This window comes from Chiloscyllium plagiosum, unplaced genomic scaffold (genome assembly GCF_037043375.1).
Source record: "Chiloscyllium plagiosum isolate Xiang-an unplaced genomic scaffold, Cpla_swu_hap1 HiC_scaffold_36, whole genome shotgun sequence".
NCBI classification, from domain to species: Eukaryota; Metazoa; Chordata; class Chondrichthyes; order Orectolobiformes; family Hemiscylliidae; genus Chiloscyllium; species Chiloscyllium plagiosum.
The window spans coordinates 41,707,697-41,733,285 of NW_028270174.1; the positions used below are offsets into that span (position 1 = coordinate 41,707,697).

General features: G+C 41.3%; 1 protein-coding gene across 1 annotated transcript in view; it reads left to right on the plus strand.

Annotated features, from left to right (window-relative positions):
• Window positions 1-9,600: 9,600 nt before the first annotated feature.
• Window positions 9,601-25,589, plus strand: part of ccna2 (cyclin A2) — a 31,578-nt gene continuing 15,589 nt past the window's right edge. Inside the window, exons 1-3 of the mRNA XM_043674028.2 lie at window positions 9,601-10,066; window positions 13,252-13,486; window positions 24,502-24,614. Of these exons, the coding sequence (XP_043529963.2) occupies window positions 9,869-10,066; window positions 13,252-13,486; window positions 24,502-24,614 (546 nt within the window). The 5' untranslated portion in view covers window positions 9,601-9,868. The remainder of the gene's footprint in view (window positions 10,067-13,251; window positions 13,487-24,501; window positions 24,615-25,589) is intronic.

Here is a 25,589-nt window from a genome sequence, read left to right on the forward strand (position 1 = left end):
TATGCTCTATACCGACATGATTAGTGCAGTGCCAATCAACAGGTGGGAATCAGAAAATCTCCTGATCAGATCTGGAATCAGGCAGGACTGCCCACTCTCTACTGGCTTCTTTGTGTGCTGTGTAGAAGTCCATCAGGAATGATGCGAGTCTAGGCAACGGAGGCCTGCAGATCGAAGGCCCTCTGAACATGGATGACATTGCCATTTTTTGTTCGGATCTGCTGTCAGTGCGCAGACTCATGAGCATCTATAAGTGAGGCAGAAACTGGGCTTTTGGGAGGACCGCCCCCCCCTCCATTGTGGGTAATACTCTAGTCATTAGGTGTGAGGCACTTTCTCTGATGCTGTACTGGCCCATTCCCAGAACCTGTGTCATTGCAATCACCTAAGCCATCGCCCACTTTGTCTGGAGGTCTAAGATAGACCATATCTGCAGGGAGACCATGTATTGCTTGGCTGGTGGTGAGAAGGTCACTATCTGTGAGATCCTTTCTGTATGCCCAGACTTTCTGCGCCACTGCAGGCTGTCCTCAAAATTGGGGGGGGGGGGGGGGGGAGGGGGATGGTGTTTGGATAGAGACAGTTACACATCTTCTTCTGGAATGGGCTTTTGCAAAAGAAGTCTAGAGAGAGATGCAGTGGTTTTGGACACAGTTGGTCACAGACGGAGACTCCACATGTATCCCCAACCTCAATGACCCGGGAGCCCAGCATACCTATGTAAGAGATAAATCTTCATCCAGAAATGCCAAGAGGATGATCCAACTTGGCCTCCTCCAGACATCCCCAGTGTCAGTGATGCCAGTCATCAATTTTTCAATTCATCCACATGATACCAAGAAATGGCTGGAGACATTGAATACGGCAAAGGCTGTGGGCCCTGACAACATTTGGCAACAGGACTGAAGATATATGCTCCAGAAGTTGCCACACTCCTAATGTTTCAGTACAACTACCCAACAATGTGGAAAATTACCCAGGTTATGTGCTGTCCACAAATAACAGGACAAATCCAACCCAGCCAATTACTAGCCCAGCAGTCTCCTCTCAATCATCAAATTGTGGAAGGTATCACAAATTAGAGGACCATAGAGCTGCTCTCTCATTGTAGAGAGATGAATGGTTGACTTTAACCTGAGAGTCATCATGCCTCGGGCGAGGGGCAAGGTTGAGAAGTTGGGGCCGTCATGGTGAATCCACACTATTTGTGGATTATCTCTCTCTACATCTTAAAACAGCAGTCCAGCCAGCTGAGTTTGTGTTGTGCACATTTTATGCCTATAAAAGAAACACAATGGGTAACAATTTTTATTTTAAAACTGCAAAACTGAGTTGGTGATGTGCTCTGAAAACAGTGATATGATGAATAGAGTGTTTCTGATCAAATGAGCAAGGGAAGAAACAGGAAAAAGATTGGAGGCAACAGAGTAACAGGTAGATTATTTACATTCTGCAATCAAAAAAATTATCTTCTTGGTAAGTGTTCTAGTTAACCCTTAACAATAAATGTAAGTGGTAATGCCTCCAGCCATTTTCATTTCAGTAAAAACATTACTGAAAATTTCTCAAGCCCTGTGTTGCCTTCGGCAAATGGTTAATACTGTAAGACTAATGTATCTTATGGATACTAACAGTATTAAGAATTAGTTTTATAAGTTCCCATTAGTTTTGTTGAAAGTAGGCTTTATATTTAAGTTGTTTATTAGTTGTAATCCTTAAAAAGGGGCAAGTATAAATTTATTTTCTCAATTTGCCTCCGTCGTTTCACTCTTTTTAAGTATTTAATGTATAAAATATAGAGAAAATAGTTTTTTTGCAACAACTTACAAAGTAAAAAGTTTAGTCCCATTTGAATTCAATATCGTGCTGAGAAAAACTGGAATACCAAACAGATTCATTGAACTTTTGATTCCCTAGCCCCCAATATCTCATCGTCACCATGGACATCCAGTCCCTATACAGATCCATTCCCCATGGCAAATGCCTACAAACCCTCCATTTCTTCCTCTCCTGTCGACTTAACCAGTCCCCCTCCACTGACACACTCATTGGTTGGCGGAACTGGTCCTCACCCTCAACAACATCTCCTTTGAATCCTCCGACTTCTATCAGACCAGAGCGGTAGCCATGGGCACCTGCATGGGCTCCAGCTGTGCCTGTCTTTTCATAGGGTACATGGAACAGTCCATCTTCTGTACCATTCCCACCTTTTCCTCCACTACATCAATGCCTCGTGCTCCCATGAGGAAGTTGAATGGTTCATCAACTTCACCAATACCTTCCACCCTGACCTCAAGTGCACATGGACTATCTCCAACACCTTCCATCCCTTCCTGAACCTATCCGTCTCCATCTTCGGCAACCGACTCAGCGCAGACATCTATTTCAAATCCAAAGATTCCCACAGCTACCTTGACTACACTCCTCCCACCCCACTAATCTCTGGTTATAGCGTATTATCCACCGTTATCTACTATCAGACCCCACCACCAAAGATATATTTTCCTCCCCATCCCTATTTGTGTTCCGCAGAGACCATTACCTCCACGACTCCCTTGTTAGGTCCACACCCGGCATCTTACCTTGCCGCTGCACCCACACCTCCCCTCTCACCTCTGTCCAAGGCCCCAGAGGATCACTTCACGTCCAGCGGAGGTTTTCCTGCATATCCACTCACATTATCAACTGCATCCATTGCTCTTGATGTGCTCTCCTCTGCATTGGGGAGATAGGAGGCCAACTTGCGGAGTACTTCAGGGAATATCTCTGGGTCACACGCACCAAATAACCCCACCGCCCTGTGGCTGATCACTTCAACTCACCTTCCCACTCCCCCAAGGACTTGCATGTGCTGGGCCGCCTCCACTGCCAAATCAAAGCCACCTGCCAACTGGAGGAAGAATGCCTTACCTTCCGCCTTGAGACCCTTCAACCACATGGCATCAACCTCGATTTCACTAGTTTCCAAATCTCCACTGCCCACCTCATCGCAGATCCAACCCTCCAACACAGCACTGCCCTCTTGACCTATCCATCTTCCTTCCCACCAATGCACTCTACCCTCAGCACCGACCTATCACAATTATCCCCCCCACCTGCATCCAGGTATCGCCTTTCCACCTATCTTACCCCCCCAGCCCCACCCCCACCACCCTATTTAACTCTCATTCCCCTTCCTCCTCCACATTCCTGATGAAGGGCTTGTGTCTGAAACGTCGACTCTCCTGTTCCTCTGATACTACCTGACCTGCTGTGCTTTTCCAGCACCACCCTTTTCAACTCTGACTCTCTAGCATTTGCAGTCCTTACTTTCTCCAAAATTCATTGCAATGTAAAAATAATCCGGTTACTTTAGATTAATTGATTCAATCAATATAATATTGTTGGTGGCAATGCTTATTTTTGCAATGAAATAACGTTAACAGTGTTTAAGTTTGATTTTATTGGCTTCAACAACTGTGATGCAGCTATTAGTTTTCTGCTGAATATCAATTTCAATGTTTCCTATTGCTGCTCTATATTATTATTAGGAGCATAAAAGCATTAGCCCATTTAACCTCTGAAACCTGTTCCACTGTTCAATTATCTGTAACCTTATCTGCGTTTGTCGCACATCCTTGAACACATTTAGCCAAGAAAATCCATCAATCACATTTAAAGTTTATGATTGATCTCAATTTTGTCATTTGCAGAAGAAAATTTCAAGCTTCAGCCATTATTTATTTGTAGAATGGTTTCCTAATTTCACTCCTGGAAAGTCTAGCTCTCATATTTAGATTAAACTTTGTTTAATGGAAACATGTCTTCACTCCCTTGCAGCCTAGTGCTCTAAACATAAAATCCAGGTTTCAGCATTTTTTCATGAAATTTTAATAATCTATTTACCTGAATCGCTAACATGGTCATAGAGATATACAGCACGGAAACAGACCCTTCGGTCTAACTCGTCCATGCTGACCAGATATCCCAACCCAATCTAGTCCCACCTGCCATCACCCAGCCCATATCCCTCCAAACCCTGCCTATTCATATACCCATCCAGATGCCTTTTAAGTGTTGCACTTGTACTAGCCTCCACCACTTCCTCTGGCAGCTCATTCCATACACGTATCACCCCGCGTCAAAAATTTGCCCCTTAGATCCCTTTTATATCTTTCCCCTCTCACCCTAAACCTATGCCCTCTAGTTCTGGACACCCCCACCCAAGGGAAAAGACTTTTTATCTATTTATCCTTTCCATGCTGCTCATGATTTTATAAATCTCTATAAGGTCACCTCTCAGCGTCCGAAGCTCCAGGGAAAACAGACTCAACCTATTCAACCTCTCCCTATAGCTCAAATTCTCCAACTCTAGCAACACTCTTGTAAATCTTTCCTGAACACTTTCAAGTTTCACAACATCTCTATGGATATCCACCATTTCTAGATTTTAATGTTTAGAAAGTACTGTGGGGCTAACCCAGCACTGCGGCTGCAGATATGCTTATTTGTATTAGTGCCAATCCCCAACAGATAAATCGCCAGAATTTGTGGTAGCAAGGTCATCTGGCTGTAAAATCACCCATCATATCCAAAATTTACATTTAAGGAAGGTGATCAATCAGCATTGCGATGACCCCACATTTCATGGGAAAACCCAAAAGAGGAAGCAAGTAAGTACCCTCTTCAGTCCTCTTTGAGTGAAAAATAAATGATTTGCATACATTGAAATCCATTTTTGCTTAAGGTGAGGAGGCAAGGATCAGAGAGAGATTTAGAGGGTTACAAGGTAGCCAGGAAGGAACTGAAGTATGGATTTACGAGAGCTAGAAGGGGGCATGAAAAAGCTTTAGTGGGTACGATTAAGGAAAAGCTTAAGACATTCTACACTTATGTAAGGAACAAGAAGATGGCCAGAGTGAGGGCAAGGCTGATGAGGAATAGTGGAGGGAACTTTTGCCTGGAGTCAGAGGAAGTAGGGGAAGTCCTTAATGAATACTTTGCTTCAGTACTCACTACTGAGAGGGACATTGATGTTTCTGAGGACAGCGTGAAACAGAATGATATACTAGAACAGGTTGATGTTAGGAAGGAGGATGTTCTGAAAATTTTAAAAAACATAAGGTTTGGTAAATCCCCTGAGCCAGATGGGATATATCCTAGTCGAGAGTGTGGTGCTAGAAAAGCACATCCGGTCAGGCAGCATCCGAGGAGACGGAGAATCGATATTTCGGGCATTAGCCCAGATCCTAGGTTACTACAGGAAGTGAGGGAAGAAATTGATGAACCTTTAGCGATAATCTTTGCATTCTCACTGTTCGCTGGAGTACTACCAAATGATTGGAATTTGGCAAATGTTATTCCCTTGTTTAAGAAAGGGAATAGGGATAATCCTAGAAATTACACACCAGTCAGTCTTACATCAGTGGTGGGCAAAGTATTGGAGAGGTTTCTGAGAGACAGGAGTTATGGTTACTCGGTAAACTATAGTTTGATTAGAGATAGTCAGCATGGACTTGTGAGGAGCAGGTCATGCCTCATAAACCTTATTGAATTCTTTGAGGATATGACGAAACACGTTGATGAAGGTAGAGCAGTGGATGTAGTGTACATGGATTTTAGCAAGGTGTTTGATCCAGTTCCCCATGTTATTCATAAAATAAAGAGCCCATGGGATATAAGGAAATCTGGCTGTCTGGATAAAGAATTGGCTGACCCATAGAAGACGGAGGGTGATAGTAGATGGAAAGTATTCAGCTTGGAGCTCGCTGACCAGTGGTGTTCCGCAAGGATCTGTTCTGGGACCTCTGCTCTTTGTGATTTTTATAAATGACTTGGAAGGCTGGGTTAGTAAGTTTGCCGATGACATGAACGTTGGTGGAGCTGTGGATAGTTGGAGGGCTATTGTAAGTTGCAACAGGACATTAACAGGGTGCAGAACTGGGCTGATAAGTAGGCGGAGGTGGATACTACGGATGCTGGAGATTAGAGTCAAGATTAGAGTGGTGCTGGAAAAGCACAGCAGATCAGGCAGCATCCGAGGAGCAGGAAAATCAACGTTTTGAGCAAAAGCTGGAGAAGCTTTTCCAGCACCACTCTAATCTGGGCTGATAAGTGGCAGATGGAGTTCAACCTGGAAAAATGTGAAGTCATTCACTTTGGAAGGTCAAATTTAAAAGCAGAATACAGGGTTAAAGACAGGATTCTTGGGGTCCATGCCCATAGATCCCTCAAAGTTGCCACCATTTTGATAGGGTTGTTAAGAAGGTGTATCGGGAGTTGGTTTTCATTAGCGGGGGACTGAGTTTAAGAGCTGTGAGGTTATGCTGCAGCTCTATAGAGCCCTGGTTAGACCACACTTGGAATATTGTGTTCCGTTCTGGTCACCTCATTATAAGGAAGAATGTGGAAGGTTTAGAGAGGATGCGAGGAGATTTACCAGGATGCTGCCTCATGGAGGGCACGTCACATGAAGAAAGGTTGAGGGAGCTAGGGCTTTTCTCATTTGGGCAAAGAAGGATGAGAGGTGACCTAACAGAGGTGGACAAGATGTTGGAGAGGCATAGATAGAGAAGATAGCCAGAGACGTTTTCTGATGACGGAAATGTCTATCACTGGGGCCATAATTTTAAGGTAATTGAAGGAAGGGTTAGGGGTGATGTCAGAGGTAGGTTCTTTACTCAGAGAGTGTTAGATGCGTGGAATGCACTGTCAGCAATGGTAGTAGAGTCAGATACATTAGGGACATTTAAGCAACTCTTGGATAGGCACATGGAAGTTAGTACAATGAAGGGGATGCAGGTTAGTCTGAACTTAGAGTAGGATAGAAGGCTGGCACAAAATTGAGGGCCGAAGGGCCTGTACTGTGCTGTACTGTTATATGATCTATTATTTTGCCCTTTCACTTAATCTATCAACTTTTTCGTTCTATTATTGCAGAAAATAATCCCAACACATTCAAGAAATTAACCTTTCTGAGACAGGTCTCATGCTATATGAAGCTTAAAAAGCCTTATTAAAATCAATCTGCCTTGACTGTAAGCTTGTTTTAAATACATTTGTGTAACTACCATTTCACAGCTGCTCTTAAGGTAACTATACACAACTTCCACTACAGATTTAAATATCTTTATATTTCTTAATTCTACCCACAAAGTCTCCAATATCTACTTATTTCTTGTTCTATCCATTCGTACTGAAGTAATTTCATCCTTAATCACCAAAAATGCACTTCTGCCTTTACCATATTCCATTCTTTCTTAAGCACTTTCCATCCTGCTATAGTTAGTTTGTAGTATAGTGGACAGTGGAGAAGATTATATGAGATTACAATGAGATTTGCTCAATTGGGTCAATGGGTTGAAGAATGGATAAATGTGATCTATTGCATTTTGGTAAAACAAACAAAGGCAATAGTTATACAAGTGAAAGCAGGGTATGATGTACATGATGCAACAAAATCATGACAATGGGACTTTCCTCCTTGTTTTGGAAAATCTCCTCTCCAGCCACTTCAAGTCTTACTTTATCTTGGCTATATTCCCTCTCTTCTCCCATTCACAGCTGTATGGGACGCTAATTCTCTAGCTGCTAATTATTGAATCCCCAATTGAGTTATTGAATTGTCTAGATTATACACATCATGTTGTTCTCGAACCAAACTTTGAAGCTTCCCGGCTGATCCTCTCTCAAAATCACCTCACTCAGCACATCAGTGCTGCCTCCCACAGAGTCATCTAGCACATAAACAGACCCTTTGGTCCAACTTATCCATGCTGACCACATGAAATAGTCCCATTTGCCTGCATTTGGCCCATATTCTTCTAAATATTCTTATACATGTACCTGTCCAAATGTCTTTTAAATGTTGTAAGTACACCTCCATCGACCACTTCCTCTGGCAGTTCATTCCATATACAAACCACCCTCTGTTACAAAATTGCCCCTCAAGTTCATTTTAAGTCTTTCTCCTCTCACTTTAAAACTATGCCCTCTAGTTTTTAACTCCTCAATCCTAGCAAAAAGACGTTTGCTTTTCACCTTAGCTCTGCCCCTCATGATTTTATAAACCTCTCCAAGGTCACCCATCAACCTCCTAAGCTCCAGTGAAATAACTCCCAGTTTATCCAACCTCTCCTTATAACTCACATACTCCAATCCTGGTACCATCCTTGTAAATATTTTCTGCATCCTCTCCAATTTAATAATATCCTTCCTATAGCAGGATGACCAGAACAGTACACACTATTCCAAAAGTGGCCTCACCAATGTCCTGTGCAACTACAATAAGTCATCTCAACTCCCACACTTAATAGTCTGAGCAAGCCGAGGACTTCCCCTATCCCATTCCACTACTTCCACAGGACACCCTCATCTTTGTCATCAATGGTCTGTATCCATCACATTGACTGGTTCCAGTTGTCTGCCTGTTTACCAGTCAAACAGCCAATTTCTTTAGTATCCATAAATAGACATGTTAAATGAAAATAAAAGATATTGTTCAAGGTCTGTCTGAATTTTCTCACATAGATTAATATTTTATACCAGGTCATAAGTCACGTGATACCAAATTACAGTCCAATATGTTTATTTGAAATCACAAGCTTTTGAAGTGTAGCCCCTCACCTGAAAGTATTGGGCTGCAAATGCTTGTGATTTCAAATAAACCTGTTGTACTATAACTTAGTGTCATGTGACTTCTGACTTTATCCACTCAGTCCAACACTGGCACCTCCTTATCATTATATCTGGTAATTACTGGACAATCCTGACACTGGTTGTGAACTGTTGAGTCTGCCTGTGATATGATTTGTGGTAAAGCAAAATTGCTAATACTTGCGATAAAAAAGTTTTTTAAATGAAAGGTCACCCTTTTCAGACACATGTTGGTTCAAATTGTTGGAATCTTGCCTCAAGGCAGTGGAGGTGGAGTCATTGAACATCTTTAAGACAAAGATAGATAATTTTTTATTAAGCAATAAAATCAGAGGTTTTTAGGGACAGATGAGAATGTGGAATTTAAAACAAACATTAACAATGATCTTTTTAAATGGCAGAGCATGTTAAGTGCTCCTATTTCCTATATAGGCTCAAAAGTGAAGAATGAGGATATGCACAAAACGCCCTTTTCTAACTCTACTACATTATGAACGAACACTTTGAAGAAAATAGTAAAATAAATGGGAGTGGGTGCAAGTGACAATGTAAATGTGAACTGTTTTCGTTTTGCTAGTGGTATGTTTACCCTGATGTTGACATATTGCACTTATATTTCTCTATCTCCATGAAGGCACTCACTCGCTGTTTTCACGTCAAGCAACTCTTTCCTTCCCTGCAGCCGTTTTCTTCTTCTTTTGATTGACAACCGGGACCGCGCGAATAATAAGTAGGGCAGGGGAGGGGGAAAAATTCAAATCTGAAACGGAACCGACGTGACCCGCGCGCCGAGCACCCATTGGCTGGTTTCAATTGACGCGGGACACTTGAACTGAATGGGTTTTTATCGGTTGCCGGTGGTGACGTCCGACCAGTGTGTGGGGGAGGGGAGGGGTATTGGAAACAGTAATCGAGCAAACTGTCCCAGGCCGCTCGCGGGGTCGGGTTGGGGGAGGGGAAACAATTGCCCCAGCCATCCCACGCAGTCTGGCTTCAGGTGGGGGACGGATTATAGAGCGGGACCTGGCCGCTGGAGTTGGCCTGTCTCCTGGACTCAGCCAGAGGGGAGAGGATACAGATGCGAGCCCGCCAGCCCGGCCTGAGTCCGATTTTAATCCGACGGTGTATTTTACCCGTGTTTTTGTTTTAAAGGAGAATATCGTACAGTTTTTTTTAAAAAAAAATCAATCCGATTTTTTGTACTGTCCCCTTTTTAAAATCCCCGGGCTCGAGAATGTACCGGGCTTCTCGCGACGCTTCCTCCAGGGAAAACGTGCTGCCCCCAGGCGTGAAAGTCGCCAGCTGGCAGGATCAGGAGCCGAGAGGCCGGGAGCGGAATGCGGGCAGAATGGCCACCCCTACCCCTGTCGGGGGCAGGAAGGTGCTCGGGGTGTTGCACAGTAACCAGGCTTTACAGCCCCATCACAAGTCTGTAAGTAAAGAGGCAGGTGCTGTCACTGGGTGGGCGATGCAGACACCAGCTTGTTGTTGTTGTTGGCGGTGGTGGTCTACGGTATCAATTACAATTAGGCGAAGGCCGAGACCAGTGAGATATATCATCCGACAGTTTCTGGGATGTGTTATTGAATGGCATAAAGTTCACATTGCCCCAGCACCATTCAGTTTCCGTTTTGCAACGGCTCACAACCACCTTGACTGTCCTCTCGCGTTGCAAATTGGAGCCTGTACGTTGGTCCATGTTCGAAAAGTAAAGTGCTGGCCGTGTATTCACAGCAGTAGTTCCTTGTCTGCGATTTTATTAAATTATACTTGAGCATTAAAAAAAAATGCTCCGCACTTCAATTTTCCATCAGCTCACGAGCCAAGTTGCTTGGCGTTCCAATGATTTCTCATAATTGGTGTAGCGAAAGAACTTCACATTAAAGCGTGTAGGTGTGTTTTTTTTGTACATTAAATGCTCATCTCTGCCCGCCGGGCCATCAAGATGTTGGGAAATCGTTACTGAATGTTAGCGTGATTGCTGAGATTCCGTGGCTCCGGAAGGAGTGAATTTGTGAATCCGAACCACACTGTCTAATTTGTCAGTGATGCTACTGGAATGGGCATGCTCATGATAAAATAGGTAAATATGGGGAAGTCAAGTACTCTATTATTCTATGTAGATTGAATAGTATTTTAAATAATCTTTGTTCAAATGGGGGGGGGGGGGGGGAATTTATCGTGCATGTGTAAAGTTCAGGAACATTTGACTGATTTTGGTTGCCAACAGAAAAGGCTTTCTATTGCCTTTCGTGGAGCAGTGTAGGCCTTTGCCTTCTATGACTGGAATCCTTGGGAGTCAAACGCTTCAAGTTTATCAATCAATGTAATAATTGTGGTAAATCGAGGTGTTGCACCTGCAAAATTCCAGCAAACATAGTCAGCAAATAACTAAGAGCTGAGATTTGGAAGCCACACTCTTGTTCTCTCATCTGCACTAAGCTAAATTTTTTGCATGTTTCTGCAGTCTTGTATCGTAAGAAGGATGTTGTGAAACTTGAAAGGGTTCAGAAGAGATTTAAAAGATAATGTCAGGGTTGGAAGGTTTGAGCTATAGTGAGAGGCTGATTAACCTGGGACTGATTTTCCTGGAGCCTCAGAGACTGAGGTGTGATATTTTAGAGGCTTATAATCATGAGGGGCATAGATAAGGGAAATAGACAATGCCTTTTCCCTGGGGTACGGAAGCCCAGAGTTAGAGGGCATAGAACGTTACAGCGCAGTACAGACCCGTCGGCCCTCTGCTGCTCCGACCTGTGAAACCAATAGGTTTAGGATAAGAGGGGAAAAATTTAAAAGGGACGTAAGGGGCAGGTTTTTCACACAGGGTGGTGCGTGTATAGAATGAGCTGCCAGAGGAAGTGGTGGAGGCTGGTACAATTACAACATTGAAAAGACATCTGGATGGGTATATGAATAGGTAGGGTTTAGAGGGATATGGGCCAACTGCTGGCAAATGGGACTAAATTAGTTTATGATATCTGATCGGCATGGGCGAGTTGGACTAAAGGGTCTGTTTCCGTGCTATGGATCAATAAGATCCTATGAGTCATAGGTGATTCTGCGTTTCACCTCAGGAAGCTGAAAATTTGTCACAATCAGCACTTTGTATTTCATCCAAATGAACCCAGACAGAGGTGTTAGAAATATGTTGGTGAGGTAGATATCGCAATTGAACTGAATTTGTCTCCATTTGGTTTTCAGTCATGTGCTTCTTTGTAAAAAGCAGAAAGTTGCAAATATTTGCCCCTCCTGCTTCTGAGTCCATCCTTCAATTCTAGAGCTACTGCAAATGCTTTTAAAAACATACTTTTAAAGATTGAAGTAAGATTATGCTACCACATTTGAAAATGTCTGTCCTTAAAATAACTTTAAGTTGGCTTCAAGAAAAGCTGACAGTTTTAAAGCAATCACAAATGTTGTTTAAGAAATTTGATAATTAAATATTAAGTAAGGAATTAAGCTTTGCTGAAAAAGAGACATGCTATTGAAGTTTTCTTGCCTTACATTCTGCAGGACAAACAAAAAGAACATCAAATTTCAGAGGGAGCAACAATGTATGCTGTATTTTTATAAAAGAAAACGTGCTGATTAGTTTGCACATCAGTCTGGTCAAGTCTTTGTCATGGAAAATACCAGGGGATCATTGTTCTTTATGGCGTCCAGACATGCTGCCATTTTCTGAAACTCTTCTCTGCTCTCAGGCACTGTGCAACTGACAGTTAATTTCAGCTTTAATGACCACTATACCCAATTAGATGGTGTTGTCATGGATACCCTGAAGGCCCATCTCATTGATATCTTTGGTTTTCTTGCAAAATGCACTGAATGACCCCCAACCTCTGCATATTTCTGATATGGAATATATTTGCAATATTTGAATCTGCAGCCATGTATATGAACTTCCTTACCTAAATGTGCTCCATCTCTTGCTCAAATTCAACTTTGAGACTAAGCAGTGTCGTGAGCTCCTTTTTCCTCAATATGCTAAGCCAACCATCACGAGTCGATAAATGCCTCAGGATTCCTACAGTTTCATATACTTGCAAATTTCGTCTTATTAGCATTTTTGTAAATAGGATCTGACCCATTTGCTCATTGTTCTCTTTTGTTTCAGAAATAGGGTGCATGGCAGTTATCCTGCAGGATAAATGTTTATCCTGTTTGGTGGTGTTCTGTGTATTGTCTATATACTCAACTGGACCTAAGACCATCACCTGTTTGACTGGAAAATGTCTAGTCTACTTCAAACTATCTTGGAAGGGTAAAGTGTCTTGACATTTTGAACAATAGATGAAGCAGGCTAATTTGTGGTTACTATACAGTGGCAACATTAGTGGTATTGTTCACTAACTGGATGAAGTGTTCAAGCCAAGAAGATGATCGTGCCATAAAAATGGTATATTCTTATGGCAACACCTTGACCAACCCATTGGCATCCTTTTCTTCAGTATAAATTGTTACCGTCTCTGAAATATGACATTCTTGCACCTGTCCTGCTGATTGCAAGATTTTAAAAAACTTAATGGTTTCTTTTTTTTTCTAGCAATACTGAAGTTTTATAATAATATCCCAAAATCTGTACTCCCATTTCATATTTCTAAATTGAACTTGCAGGTTTCAACATCAGGATTTAACTGCAACAATGAGAACTCTGGCCATCTACCAGCAGGAAAAGCACCAACAAAACCATCATTCACTATCCATGAAGATGAACCTGATGGTGCTCCATGTCGAAGTACAAGTCGTAATGCAGGAAATGCTGCAAACCTGACACTAAATTCAACTGTACTATCACTTGGAAATTGCAAACCTTTGGCTTCCATTGAGTGTGCTGCAGATGTTAGCTTTGGTAAGTTTTTTTTATTATATTATGTGGTTGATCTGAATTTTACTTGTTCATTTTCTTTGCAACTTTCTTTTAGTCCAATATTACCATACATCTCTATCCACCCGTTCTGTTGCTGAATATCGCTTTGAATATTGAGATGCATATAACTGTCTGACGATAAAGTGGTGGTTGACTGAGAGTGACATCAAGGAGCACTTGCAAAGTTGAACTCATTGGGAATGGTAGGGCAGGTGATATTATTGCAGCAGTTCCTTGGGGTAGTGAATTAGGCCCAAATGTCTTTAATTACTTCATAATCAATTATCCTCCTTCCATCATAAGGTCAGAAGTGAGGATGTTCAGCCGTTAAATACAGTCTGCAACTCCTTGGGTACTGTAGCAGTTTACAGCTTGAATAACATGCCATTGATCCCACAATTTCCCCACTATCTACATTTTGAGGATTACCAGGAGCCAGCCAGTTAACTTATGCATACAAATGCTGGTCAGAAGCTGGAATTTGTGGCATGTAATTGCTGACCTCCAAGTCATTTCTCTCACCTTGAGGGTACAAGTCAGGAATATAGTTTGATTAAATACTGTCTGCTTAGTGTGTTTGGTACCACCAAAATTCACTCTGTCTATGGCAATGAGTGGAACAGCACTTCGTTCATCCTTTTGAACCTTTATTCCCTTCATCACTGACAGCAATGCGCACCACAAGATGTCATGGGACATTTAGTCAAACCCTTTTTTTTTGACAGTGTCTTTCAAATTTGTAGCTACTACCATCTAAAAGAGCAATGCGAGGACTAACTTCTTTCTGCAAGCTACAGATCATCCTGACATTGAGTGATGTTGCCAATCCTATGCTGTTGCTGGACCAAAATCCTGGAATTCCCTAATAGCAATTTGAGTTTATCTGCAGCAGAGCACCTCTCCTCCACCATCTTCTATTGGCGATGAGGAACAGAGAGCAAGTGCTGGCCTTGCCAGTGACTTACTCATCCCATGAAAAAAGTCTTCAATAAGTTGCTGTTTGCAGCATGATGAACCCTGGGGCAAGGGCATCAGGTGGAGATGTTTAGATTTTTTTTGGAGGTTGATGCACTTGCTCTAAAATATTCAGCTTTTTTCTTTTTGCCTTTTTAATTACAACTTTTCAATTGTGTTTTCCCCTTTTGTGGCAAACTTATTGAGGTAGATGTCCAATGAGCTTGTAGTCCTTTATGTAAAAGATAGAAAGTAACTGCTGGTTTTCTGTTTAATCTAACAGATTCCAATCTAATGTAGTTTTTTGACCGTACTCCTGTGTTTTGTAAACTGTATCTGAACATTGGATGTGGGTATGTTTCTCTGCTTTAGCAGCCAATCTGAAGATAGAGTTTTGTAGTCTGAAGAGCTCAAATTGCCGTGGTTTTTGACTTTTTAACAATATGCAATCCTATAGTTATTTGAGGTGGTTGTGGTAGATAAAGACAAAAGGTTCCCTTGAATCTACATACCAAAGCTAAAAGCAAGCAAGCACTCTTCTGACTCTTACTTTATCAATTTAGTTTGTGGTTCTGTTTTATTTTGGCCCAGCGTCTCTGTATTCATGGTCATACAGCACATCTGCTTAGCCCATGTCCCTCTAACATTCCTCCTTAATGTACTTGTCTGAATGAATACTACTGAAATGTAATAACTAAGAAATCTAGAAGTAAATCTAAAAATAAGCCTGAATCTCAGGAGCAGATGCAAGATCCATGTTACACCGGAATTTTTTGCCAGCTTTGGTTTATGTAAAATTCCTTCTGTGCTAAGTAAATATAACTTTCACATTTTTGTTTTTAGACCATTAACTTTCCTCCGAATTGATTGCTTTGTCTAGTTTGTAACTTCATTAAAATTGAAACATGAATTCAGTTTCTTCTAAATTAAGACTTGAGCTCTGGCAGTGATCCTTGGAGCCTTTAATTTACCACTGCTTCATGTTTTTCCCAGACGTAGTCAATCAAGCTTATTCCTTGAACTATCTTCTATTTTATTTCTAACTTTGGTAAACTTGTGTGGAAGATCATGGCATAGCAGTACAATATCACTGGAGTTATAAATCTCGCTTGCTTGCTGGAGGATTTAAATACAATTAACAAATTTGAAATATAAAGCTAGTAATCCGTGAAACTAACTGTCATAAAAATCCTTTTTTATTTATTCTTGTTGAAGGAAATCTGTCATCCATAATTGGTCTGGCCTAGATGTGACTCCAGATCCATAGCAATATAATTGATTATTCATTGCCTTTCTTAAAAAAAAAAATCTAGTAAGCAACTCAAGGGCAGCTAGGGATAAGCAGCAAATGCGCTTATATTCAAGATGGCAGCAAAATAGGATGTAGGGTCTGATAACTGCAGCTTTGAGAGAGGACCAGGTTAATGAAATAAAATCCAAATGGTGAACTGAGAGTACCTCCTGGTTGGTGAGTAATTATTAAGAACTGTGGAGACTATTGGGGACCGAAAGGTAAGATTTAAGTATACCTTATAATTAACTAAGACACTAGTCAAGGGAAGTTTTTTATTTGAGAACACCTCATGATTCCATTACTTTTATTCTTGTTGTAAGCTTATTACATTACTAAACTATTGCAATAATGTGAGAAGATGCATTAGTTTAGTTCACCAAGCATTTTGTGACTTTGATACAATATATAAGGATAGGCAGTTGATGTGTTGGAAATGCAGAAAATTGAAGATCTGAACAGTGGTGTAATCCAGGAGATAAGTATCCACAGCTGCAAGTACTGCGGGGAGGGTGTGGAGCGGTATCTGGTTGCATTGTACCAGGAGACGGTGATATCCCTTGAGATAAGATGTTCCAATTTGATCACTGGACAAGGATATTTGTGTGATTGTACTTAACGACTGCAACAACTGTCCAACCAGTTTGAGATTCATTCAATTTGTTTGAGTGTGAGGCTGCAGGATAATGAGCTTTCTGACCATGCCACTGCGGTACAGGAACCAATTCAAGTCTCTGGAGCAAAAAGAAAGTAATAGTAGGTAACAGTATAGTGATAGGTAGTTCCCTGCAGCAAAGAGCATGAATCTAGAATTTTGTTGCCTATCTGGTTTTAGGGACCAGAGAGGGAGGATCCAATTTTCATGATCCATTGGCTACCAACAGCATAGGCAGGACAAGGAAAGAGGTTCTGCATAGTTGGTGTGATGAGCTTGGTACCAGATTAAGAAACAGGACCTCAAAATGCTAATCTCGTGATTATTTCCTGAGTCTTGTGCAAATTAGCAGAGGGCAAATCAAGTTAGAGAAATGAATGTGACTCAGTCTGGTGTGGACCAAGTGGATTTCATTTGTGGCCCACTGTCATCAATACTGGGAAAAGGGGTACTGGACCATTGGGATTCCACTTCAACAGTGCTTGGGGCTTCAGTGTTTTAGACAGCTGCATAATTAGAGAAGTTTTGAACTCAATATTGGGATCAAATTTAGGTAGATGAGGTCAGTCAAAGAATTGAGGCAAGAAAAAGATAAGTATATAGAATATGATGAACAAACTGACAGGTAAATCCAAGAGCTAGTAAGGCTAGAGATTGTAAAAGTAATCGAAGATAAGACTAATAACTGCATACAGCATTTGAAATAATCGTCTCAAATAGGTGTTAGTTAATAAAGACAAAGCGGGGCACATAGACAAAGGATCAAAGTAATTGGGTAGCTTTGACATGGTTTTGTGAAAGAAGTATTTTTAACAAATATATATGTTGGAGCTTTTTGAAGAAGCAACTTGTGCATTGGATGTAGGGGCATTGGTGATGTATTGAGATTTTCAGAAGGTGTTTGATACATGCCACTAAAAATCGTTATTGTAGGAAATGAAGGCTTAAGATTTACTGGGATGAATAGAAGGTTGTCTGATTAACAGAAAACAGTAGGCACAAAAAGGGGCAGGGTATCACAGACTGGACTGCATTTACAAAACTAACACCCACAATGGACACTTTTTCTCATGAAAATAGACTGTATGTGCTAGGAGTTTATTCATCTATTATATGGAGTTAGGATGGGTGAAGGGGCACATCATTGAAGGTAGGAAACATTCCTACACCCACCTGTCAAGACTAAGTATAGAACTAAGGGTCACTGCTTTAAAAATGGCACCAGTGAGCAAGTCACATGGTTTCAGGCATTGATATCATCATGTAGACTTTAACTGGGAACTAGGGTCCAATCAAAGTCAGAGTTGTAGGCACAGAAACAAACCCTTTGGTCCAACTCATCCATGCCAACCAGATGTCCTAACCTGATCTAGTCCCATTTGTTAGCATTTGGCCCATATTGCTCTTAACCCTTCCTATACATGTACCAATCCAGATGTTTAAATGTTGTAATTGTAGCTGCCTGCACCAGCTCCTCTAGCACCATTCCTTTGCATGAAAAAGTTAACCCTAAAGTCCTTTTTTTTTAAAAAAAAAAAATCTTTCCCTTCTCATCTTAAACCTAAGCCATCTAGTTTTGATTTCCCCTACCCCACTCTTGGCTATTCACCCTATTATGTCCCTCATATGGGTGGCACAGTGGTTAGCACTGCTGCCTCACAGCACCAGAGATCCGGGTTCAATTCCCGCCTCAGGCGACTCTGTGTGGAGTTTGCACATTCTCCCTGTGTCTGCGTGGGTTTCCTCCGGGTGCTCCGGTTTCCTCCCACAATCCAAAAATGTGCAGGTTAGATGAATTGGCCATGCTAAATTGCCTGTGCAAACTCCACACAGATACAAGGATGGAATTGAACCTGGGTCCCCGGTGCTGTGAGGTAGTAATAATAACCAGAGTCACCGTGTTGCCCTTGTGATTTTATAAACCTCTATAAGGTCACCCCTCAGCCTCTGCTCCAGGGAAAATAGCCCCAGCCTATTCAGCCTCTCCTATCGCTTAAATCCTCCAATCCTGGCAACATCCTTAAATGTTTTCTGAACTGTTTCAAGTTTAACAACAACTTCTTTACAGCAGAGATCAGAATTGGTGAGGCCATTTTGGAATACTGCATTCAAAATCCTCTAAACAGTTGTTGGGCTTGGGGTGAGGGACTCCTGGAGTTAGGAGGGTAGAGGGCCCAGAAATTTGGGTAGGGGTATGTGAGATGAGTAGAGCTCTCGGCGGAAGAAAGATGAATGACAAGGTAGGCAAGGCCATCCCCCTATTGGTGTCTCTTCCCTTCTTCTCCACTGTCTGCGTTAATGATAGTTAACGACCCAGCCGCAACAGCCCTCTGTGATAAAGAATTCCACAGAATTGCCTCACTTAGAAGAATTTTCTCCTCCTCTGTCTTAAATCAGCCCCGTATTCTGACAGGCATTCAGCCCAAAATTATTCACAGTATCCTCGGTATGGTCTGATTAGTGTCTTGTATAATTTTAGTAAAACCTTCCTATTGTTATACTCAAATTTCTTTTGAAATAAAGGCCAGTTATTTTCTTTGCCTTCATTATTGCCAATCTAATTATGTGCTGGTTAGATGGGTTGGCCATGGTAAATTGTCCATTGGTAAATTGTCCATTGATCTGGGGATGTGTCAGTTAGATGGATTAGCTATGGGGAACAATGGGGTTACAGGGATAGGGTAGGTAGGTGGGTGGGTGTTAGGATGCTCTTCGGAAGATCCGTATGGACTTGCTGGGCTGAATGGCCTGTTTCCATGCTGCAGGGATCTTGATTCTGCCCAACTTGGATGCTAGCTTTGAATTCATGGGTGAGGACCCCCTAATTTGTAGGGTTTTTTTTGCTGTCTGTCTTCATTTCAGTTATAATTCAGCTCCTTTTTTCTTCATGGCAAAGTACATACCATTGCATTTCCTCATATTATATTCCATCTGTTCAGTTGTTACCCACCAGACTTTGTGATGCCTTCAACACTTGCCTGGTCACTATTTTTATTTGAAAGCTTGGCCATAGTATATCTATTCCCTTGTCTAAGTCAATAAGAAAAGTAATTGTGGTCCAGCATTGATCTTCGTGACATACCATTAGTTACAATTTGCCATGAAAACGCCCTTCTTATTCCTACTGCATCTTCTGTTAGTTAGCAAATTCTCTCTCTACTAATATATGCCTCTAACAAGGGCCCTTATTTTGTTAAGTGGCCAAGTTTGGTACCTTCTCAATTGTCTTCTGAAAATCTAAATATATTTGTTCAGTTGCTTTCCCTTTTTCTCTTGCTTGTGATCACATTAAAGTTCTACTAAATTTGTCAGGCATGATTTTACCCTTCATGAAGCCATACTGACTCTGCTTGATCATATTATGTATAATCAAGTGTTCTGGTATTACCTCCTTTTATAATAGACTCTTAACATTTTCTCAACAACAGATATAAGACAAACTGGCCTCTAGTTTGTTTTTGGTCTCCCTCCCTTTTCTAAATAAATGTTACATTGGCACTTTACAATCCTCTGGGACTTTTCCAGAATTCGAGGATTCGAAGAAGATTACTACCAGTACATCAACTATCCCTCTAGCTGCTTTCTTTTTAACATCCTAGAATGCGTCCCATCAACTTATTAGCATTCATATCAAAATGACTAGAATAACAAAGCAAACATGTACTGCTGAGGTTTGAGAAGGCTCTGGTGAGACCACATTACAAAAAAAGAGTAGTTTTGGGCCCTGTATCCAAGGAAGGCTGTGCTTCCTATTTGCACATCTCCATTGAACTCCACCCACCCCCACCCCGCAATCAACTCCAATCTATGTTCCTTAGTATTTGACACGTCCATGCCGGGGAAGAAGACTGACTATCCACACCTCAAGTTTTATGTATTTCGATCAAGTTGCCCTCAACCTAGACACTCTAACAAAATCAATCTTAGCATATCTAGCCCCTCATTATAGTTAATACCTTCCAATCCAGGCAATATCCTTTTGCGCACTCTCTCCAAAGACTTCATGTCCTTCCTATAATGTGAGGATGCAGAACTTCAGAGTTCTCCAAATGTGGCCTAAAATCTCATACAGCTGCAACTCTACTTGCCAAATTTTATACTCGATGCCCTGACTGATTTAGAATCATAGAGCCCTACAGCATGGAAACAGATCTTGTAGTCCAACCAGTCCATGCCGAACATAATCCCAAACTAAACTAGTCCCACCTGCCTGCTCCTTGCCCATATCCCTCCAAATATTTCCTGTACATGTATCTATCCAAATGTCTTTTAGATATTGTAATTGTACCAACATCTGCCACTTCCTCAGGAGGTTCATTCAACATACGAACCACCCTCTCTATAATTTTCCCTTGCGTCTTTTTAAATCTCTCTCCTCTCACCTCAAAAATATGTTCCCTAATCTTAAAATCCCCCAAACTAGGGAATAGACAACTAACATTAACTCTATCTATACCTCTCATTAATTTATAAACTTCTATCAAGTTGCCTTCAACCTCCTACACTCCAGTGAAAATAGTTCCAGTCTATCAGGTCTGTCTTCATAACTCAAACCTTCCAAACCAGGCAATATCCTCGTACCTCTGCACCCTTTCCAGCTTGATAATGTCCTTCCTATAACTGAGCGACCAGAACTGGACACAGTATTCTAGTAGAGGTCTCACCAATGTCCTGTACAACCTCAATGTGATTTCCCAATTCCTATTCTCAAAGGACTGAGCAATGAAGGCAAGGGTGCCAAACACCTTTTTAACAACCTTGTCTAAATGTGACACAAACTTCAAAGAATTATGTACCTGCACTCCGAGGTCCCTCTGTTCTACAATACCACACAAGGCCCTACCACTAATTGTGTAAGCCCTACTCCTTGTTTGTTGCACCAAAATCGAATACCTCGCATTTATCCAGATTGAACTCCATCTGTCATTTTTCAACCCTTTGACCCATTTGATCAAGATCCCTTTGTAATCTTAGAAAACCTTCTACACTGTTCACTTTGCCACCAACTTTGGTGTCTTCTGCAATCTAACCATGCTTTCTATACTCTCATCCAAATCATTTATATAAATGACAAACAAAAGGGGACCCAGAATAATCCCTGTGGAATATCGCTGATCACAGATGTCCAGTCGGAAAAGTAATCCTTCAATATTACTATCTCCTGCCATTAAGCCAATTATGTATTCAATTGGCAAGCCCACCCTGAATCCCATGTGACCTAACTTTGTTAATTAGTCCACCATGCACTGCCATCATCAACCTTTTTGGTAACTTTCTCAAATAACTCAAACAAGTTTGCGACATGATTTTCCTTGCACAAAATCATGATGATTATTCCTAATCAATTTTTGCCCCTCTTAAATGTCCATTAATCCTATCTTTTATAATCACTTACAACAATTTACCCACTACCCAAGTCAGACTCTCAGGTCTGTGAGCGGCACGGTGGCACAGTGGTTAACACTGTTGCCTCACAGCGCCAGAGACCCGGGTTCAATTCCCCCCTCAGGCAACTGTCTGTGTGGAGTTTGCACATTCTCCCCGTGTCTGCGTGGGTTTCCTCCGGGTGCTCCAGTTTCCTCCCACAATCCAAAAATGTGCAGGTTAGGTGAATTGGCCATGCTAAATTGCCTGTAGTGTTAGGCGAAGGGGTAAATATAGGGGAATGGTCTAGGTGGGTTGCTCTTCAGAGGGTCGGTGTGGACTTGTTGGGCCGAAGGACCTGTTTCCACACTGTAAGTAATCATCATCTAATCATCTTGTCTACAGTTCCCACATTTCTCCTTGCAACCTTCCTTAAACAGGTGTACAACATTAGCCACTTTTCAGTGATCAGGCACTTCACCTGTAGTTATAGATGATGCAAATATTTCTGCAAAGGGTCTCAACTTCCTCTGTTACTTCCCACAATGTTCTGGGATACACTAGGTCCACCTTTTATATACTTTAAGACCTCACGACTTCCTCGTCTGTAATGTGAACTGTTTTTAAAACATCAAAGTTTATTTCTCTGCATTCTCTAGACTCCATTTCTTTCTCCACAGTAAAAGATGATGCAAAATATTCATTTAGGACCCCTCCTATCTCCTGAGGTTCAACACAAAGGTGACCTCCTTGATTTTTAACAGGCCCTACCTGCTCTCTAGTTACCCTCTTGCTCTTGATGTATTTGTAGAATCACTTTGGATTGTTGCATGATGGCGTGTTTTCTGCTGGCCTGGATGGGTAGGACACCGATAAAACAAGAGATTTGGCACAATCCAGGACAATGCAGTCTAAAGTCAAAAAATCATTGACTCTACCTGCACTGTAGGGATTCTATCAGCCAGAGTCTGCACTGACCCTCCCATTTTTGGGCAATTAAAATAGAGGTTGCACAAGATGCCTGCAAATTAAAGCAAGATACCTTGGAGGTTTGTGGAATTAGATGTAATTAGACAATAGCATAAGTGAGAACTTTTAAATCTGTTCTTTTAAGGAAGTGCCTCTGTTGAACAACATGTAGATTACTGCTGGGTGAGCAGGAGTTGAGGTATCTGCAACAGATTTTTCAATTACTTTGAGTTTATGGAAAATCAAATGAGACACCTGCCAGGAGTTTGGGATAGTCACTCTTGCAACAACAGAAGTTCAGATGTAAGGTTAGGAACTGATGAGTTAAGGGAGCAGTGGAGTTAAAGGTGGAAAATAGACTGTCCTGAAGCATGCATTCATGCCATCACTAAATTTGGCATGGTATAGCTTGTCCTTGGACTGTTTCCAGCATATGGGGTGGAGTTAGTGGCGAAGAAACAAAGCTTGGGACTCACTTGTGGTGTAGTTCAAGTCCCAGTTGCTCCAGAGGTGTGTTATAGCATCTCTGAATAACTAACTTGATTAGAAAATGGGTTTTTTTTTGAAAAAGCAACAAACCAATAGGGACTGTTGGGGTGTCTGTCACTGGAATGTTGGAGGGAGAAAATAAACATTCTAACCTGATAAATGAACGTAAGGAGAACTGGTGAGGTAGAGCCACCCTTTTGTTTCAAGCTTGCCATTTCCTTTGTTACTGTTCATCTGATCCGGTGTCCACCTAGTCACAGTACTGAGCTTGCCTTGTCAAAAAATGCAAAGCTTTGCAGCAGCATGCTATCTTATTGACACTGTTGTATCCAAGAGAAATAGTGATTATTTACTCACCTAAGGTAGTGGATTTTCTTTCTTAAAAATTTTTCTTCCTATCCCTCGTAACTGATTTCCATTTTAATTTTCTTAATTGTCAGCTCAAGCCACTCTAACCACGCTGAAGTTGAGAGAGAAACACTTAAATCAAGCCATTGGGTTACCTGTATTGTACAGTTTGTTTTATATTATGAAAATATGTCTAACAGCACTCATTAATAGTTGCATTGGATTTTGTTCAGCTGAATTAGACAGGCATTCCATACGTCAAACTGAATTTAAGGAGCTTGAAAAATCGTGGTCACTGTCTTAATCTAATGACTAAGTGTAACAGAAACAACTCATGTAATCAAAAGCAAAACAATGTGGAGAATCAAATTTTTGTCATTACTTTTTTTTTGTTGGATAAGTGAGCAAACTCTACACATGAACAGGAGTGGAAAGGGCAGCTTGTCTTGTGCTAGAGTGACACTGACTTTCAATTCTGCTGCTAATACTGTGCAAATGATAGTAACAACCTACATAGTGCAGGGATTCATTCCTATGGAGAAAGTTATCCCTATCAGTAAAGACACACAACTGTTCACTTTGGTCCACTTTTTAACCAAACATTTTTACCCTAAAGTTGACCAAAGAAATGATGTGTAACGCTGATCTGATTGAAAGCAATTATTAATCACATTGATGCAAAGTGACTGCTCATGTTCTGTGATATTCCTACATTTTACTGGAAGTTTCCTGTTGTTTTGCATCTAATGTTAAAGATGCATTGGTTGAAAATGTTTGCAATTATTTACAAAAATCTGCACATGTCTTTATGCATTCACATAAAGACATTTAACAGCAGAATGGATGTTGATCATATTAACTTGCTGTACAATTGTAAAATGACTTTTGTTAGAGTAGGAACCTAATCAGCTTTGTCTGTGTTTTAAGATTCCCCAATGGTGTTGGACATGTCAGTATCTTCAGTTGAAGAAAAACGAGTACATGCTAATGTGTTACCTGAATACGCAGATGACATACACAAATACCTAAGAGAAATGGAGGTAAAAAAGCAGCCCATTCTGGGCATATCTATACTTGGATTCACGTTTGGACGTTTTGAGCCCACTGTACACTTGTAAATATATGCATGAAGTTTTTTCTTCCTTTTGTTGATGCTAGACTTGTGACTGATACTTTTTGACCCAAATGATTCTTTTATATGACTCTCTATTGGTGTGTCATGAAACTGACAAATTTTCACCAAGTCTTCAGAGTGTCTTCTAATAATTGAGTCTTTGGATTATAGCCTTTAGTCCTGGAATGTCGAAACAGCATTTGGAGGCTCTGAGGATGGCCTTAATTGGGGCGACACGTGGCCCCATGGTTAGCACTGCTGCCTCACAGCGCTAGGGACCCAGGTTCAATTACAGCCTTAGGCGTTTTGTTTGTGTGGTGTTTGCACCTTCTCCCAGTGCCTGTGTGGGTTTCCTCCAGATGCTCCAGCTTCCTTCCACATCCAAAGATATGCAGGTTAGGAGGATCAGCCATGCTAAATTGTCTACAGTGTTCAGGGATGTGTAGATAAGGTAGATTAGCTATGGGAAATGTAGGGCTACGGCGATGGGGTATGGGGGCTGAGTCTGGGTGGGATGCTCTTCAGAAAGTCTGTGTGAATTTATTGGATCAAATGGCTTGTTTCCACATGGTCGGGATTCTATGATACTTAAATTGAGATCTGCTAATTCATAAAACTGCAACCAAATCTCAGACTTTGATTATTTAGAGGACCCCTCCACCCACTGTTGAGATTGTGACCAAGGAAAGCCATACAGGCATTTCCTGACTTTTTTAAAAATTCTTGTTTGTTCAGTCAATGTCTGGTTGCTAACAAGTGAGAACCAGGTTGAATTCAAAAAAGAACTGAAGCAGTGTTTGAGACATCAGCCAACATCACAGAATCCAAACACCTCTATTGGTAGATAAATAATAAAAGGCAAGTGAGAAGAGGCATTGGGCTTAGATCAATATGGAAGTTT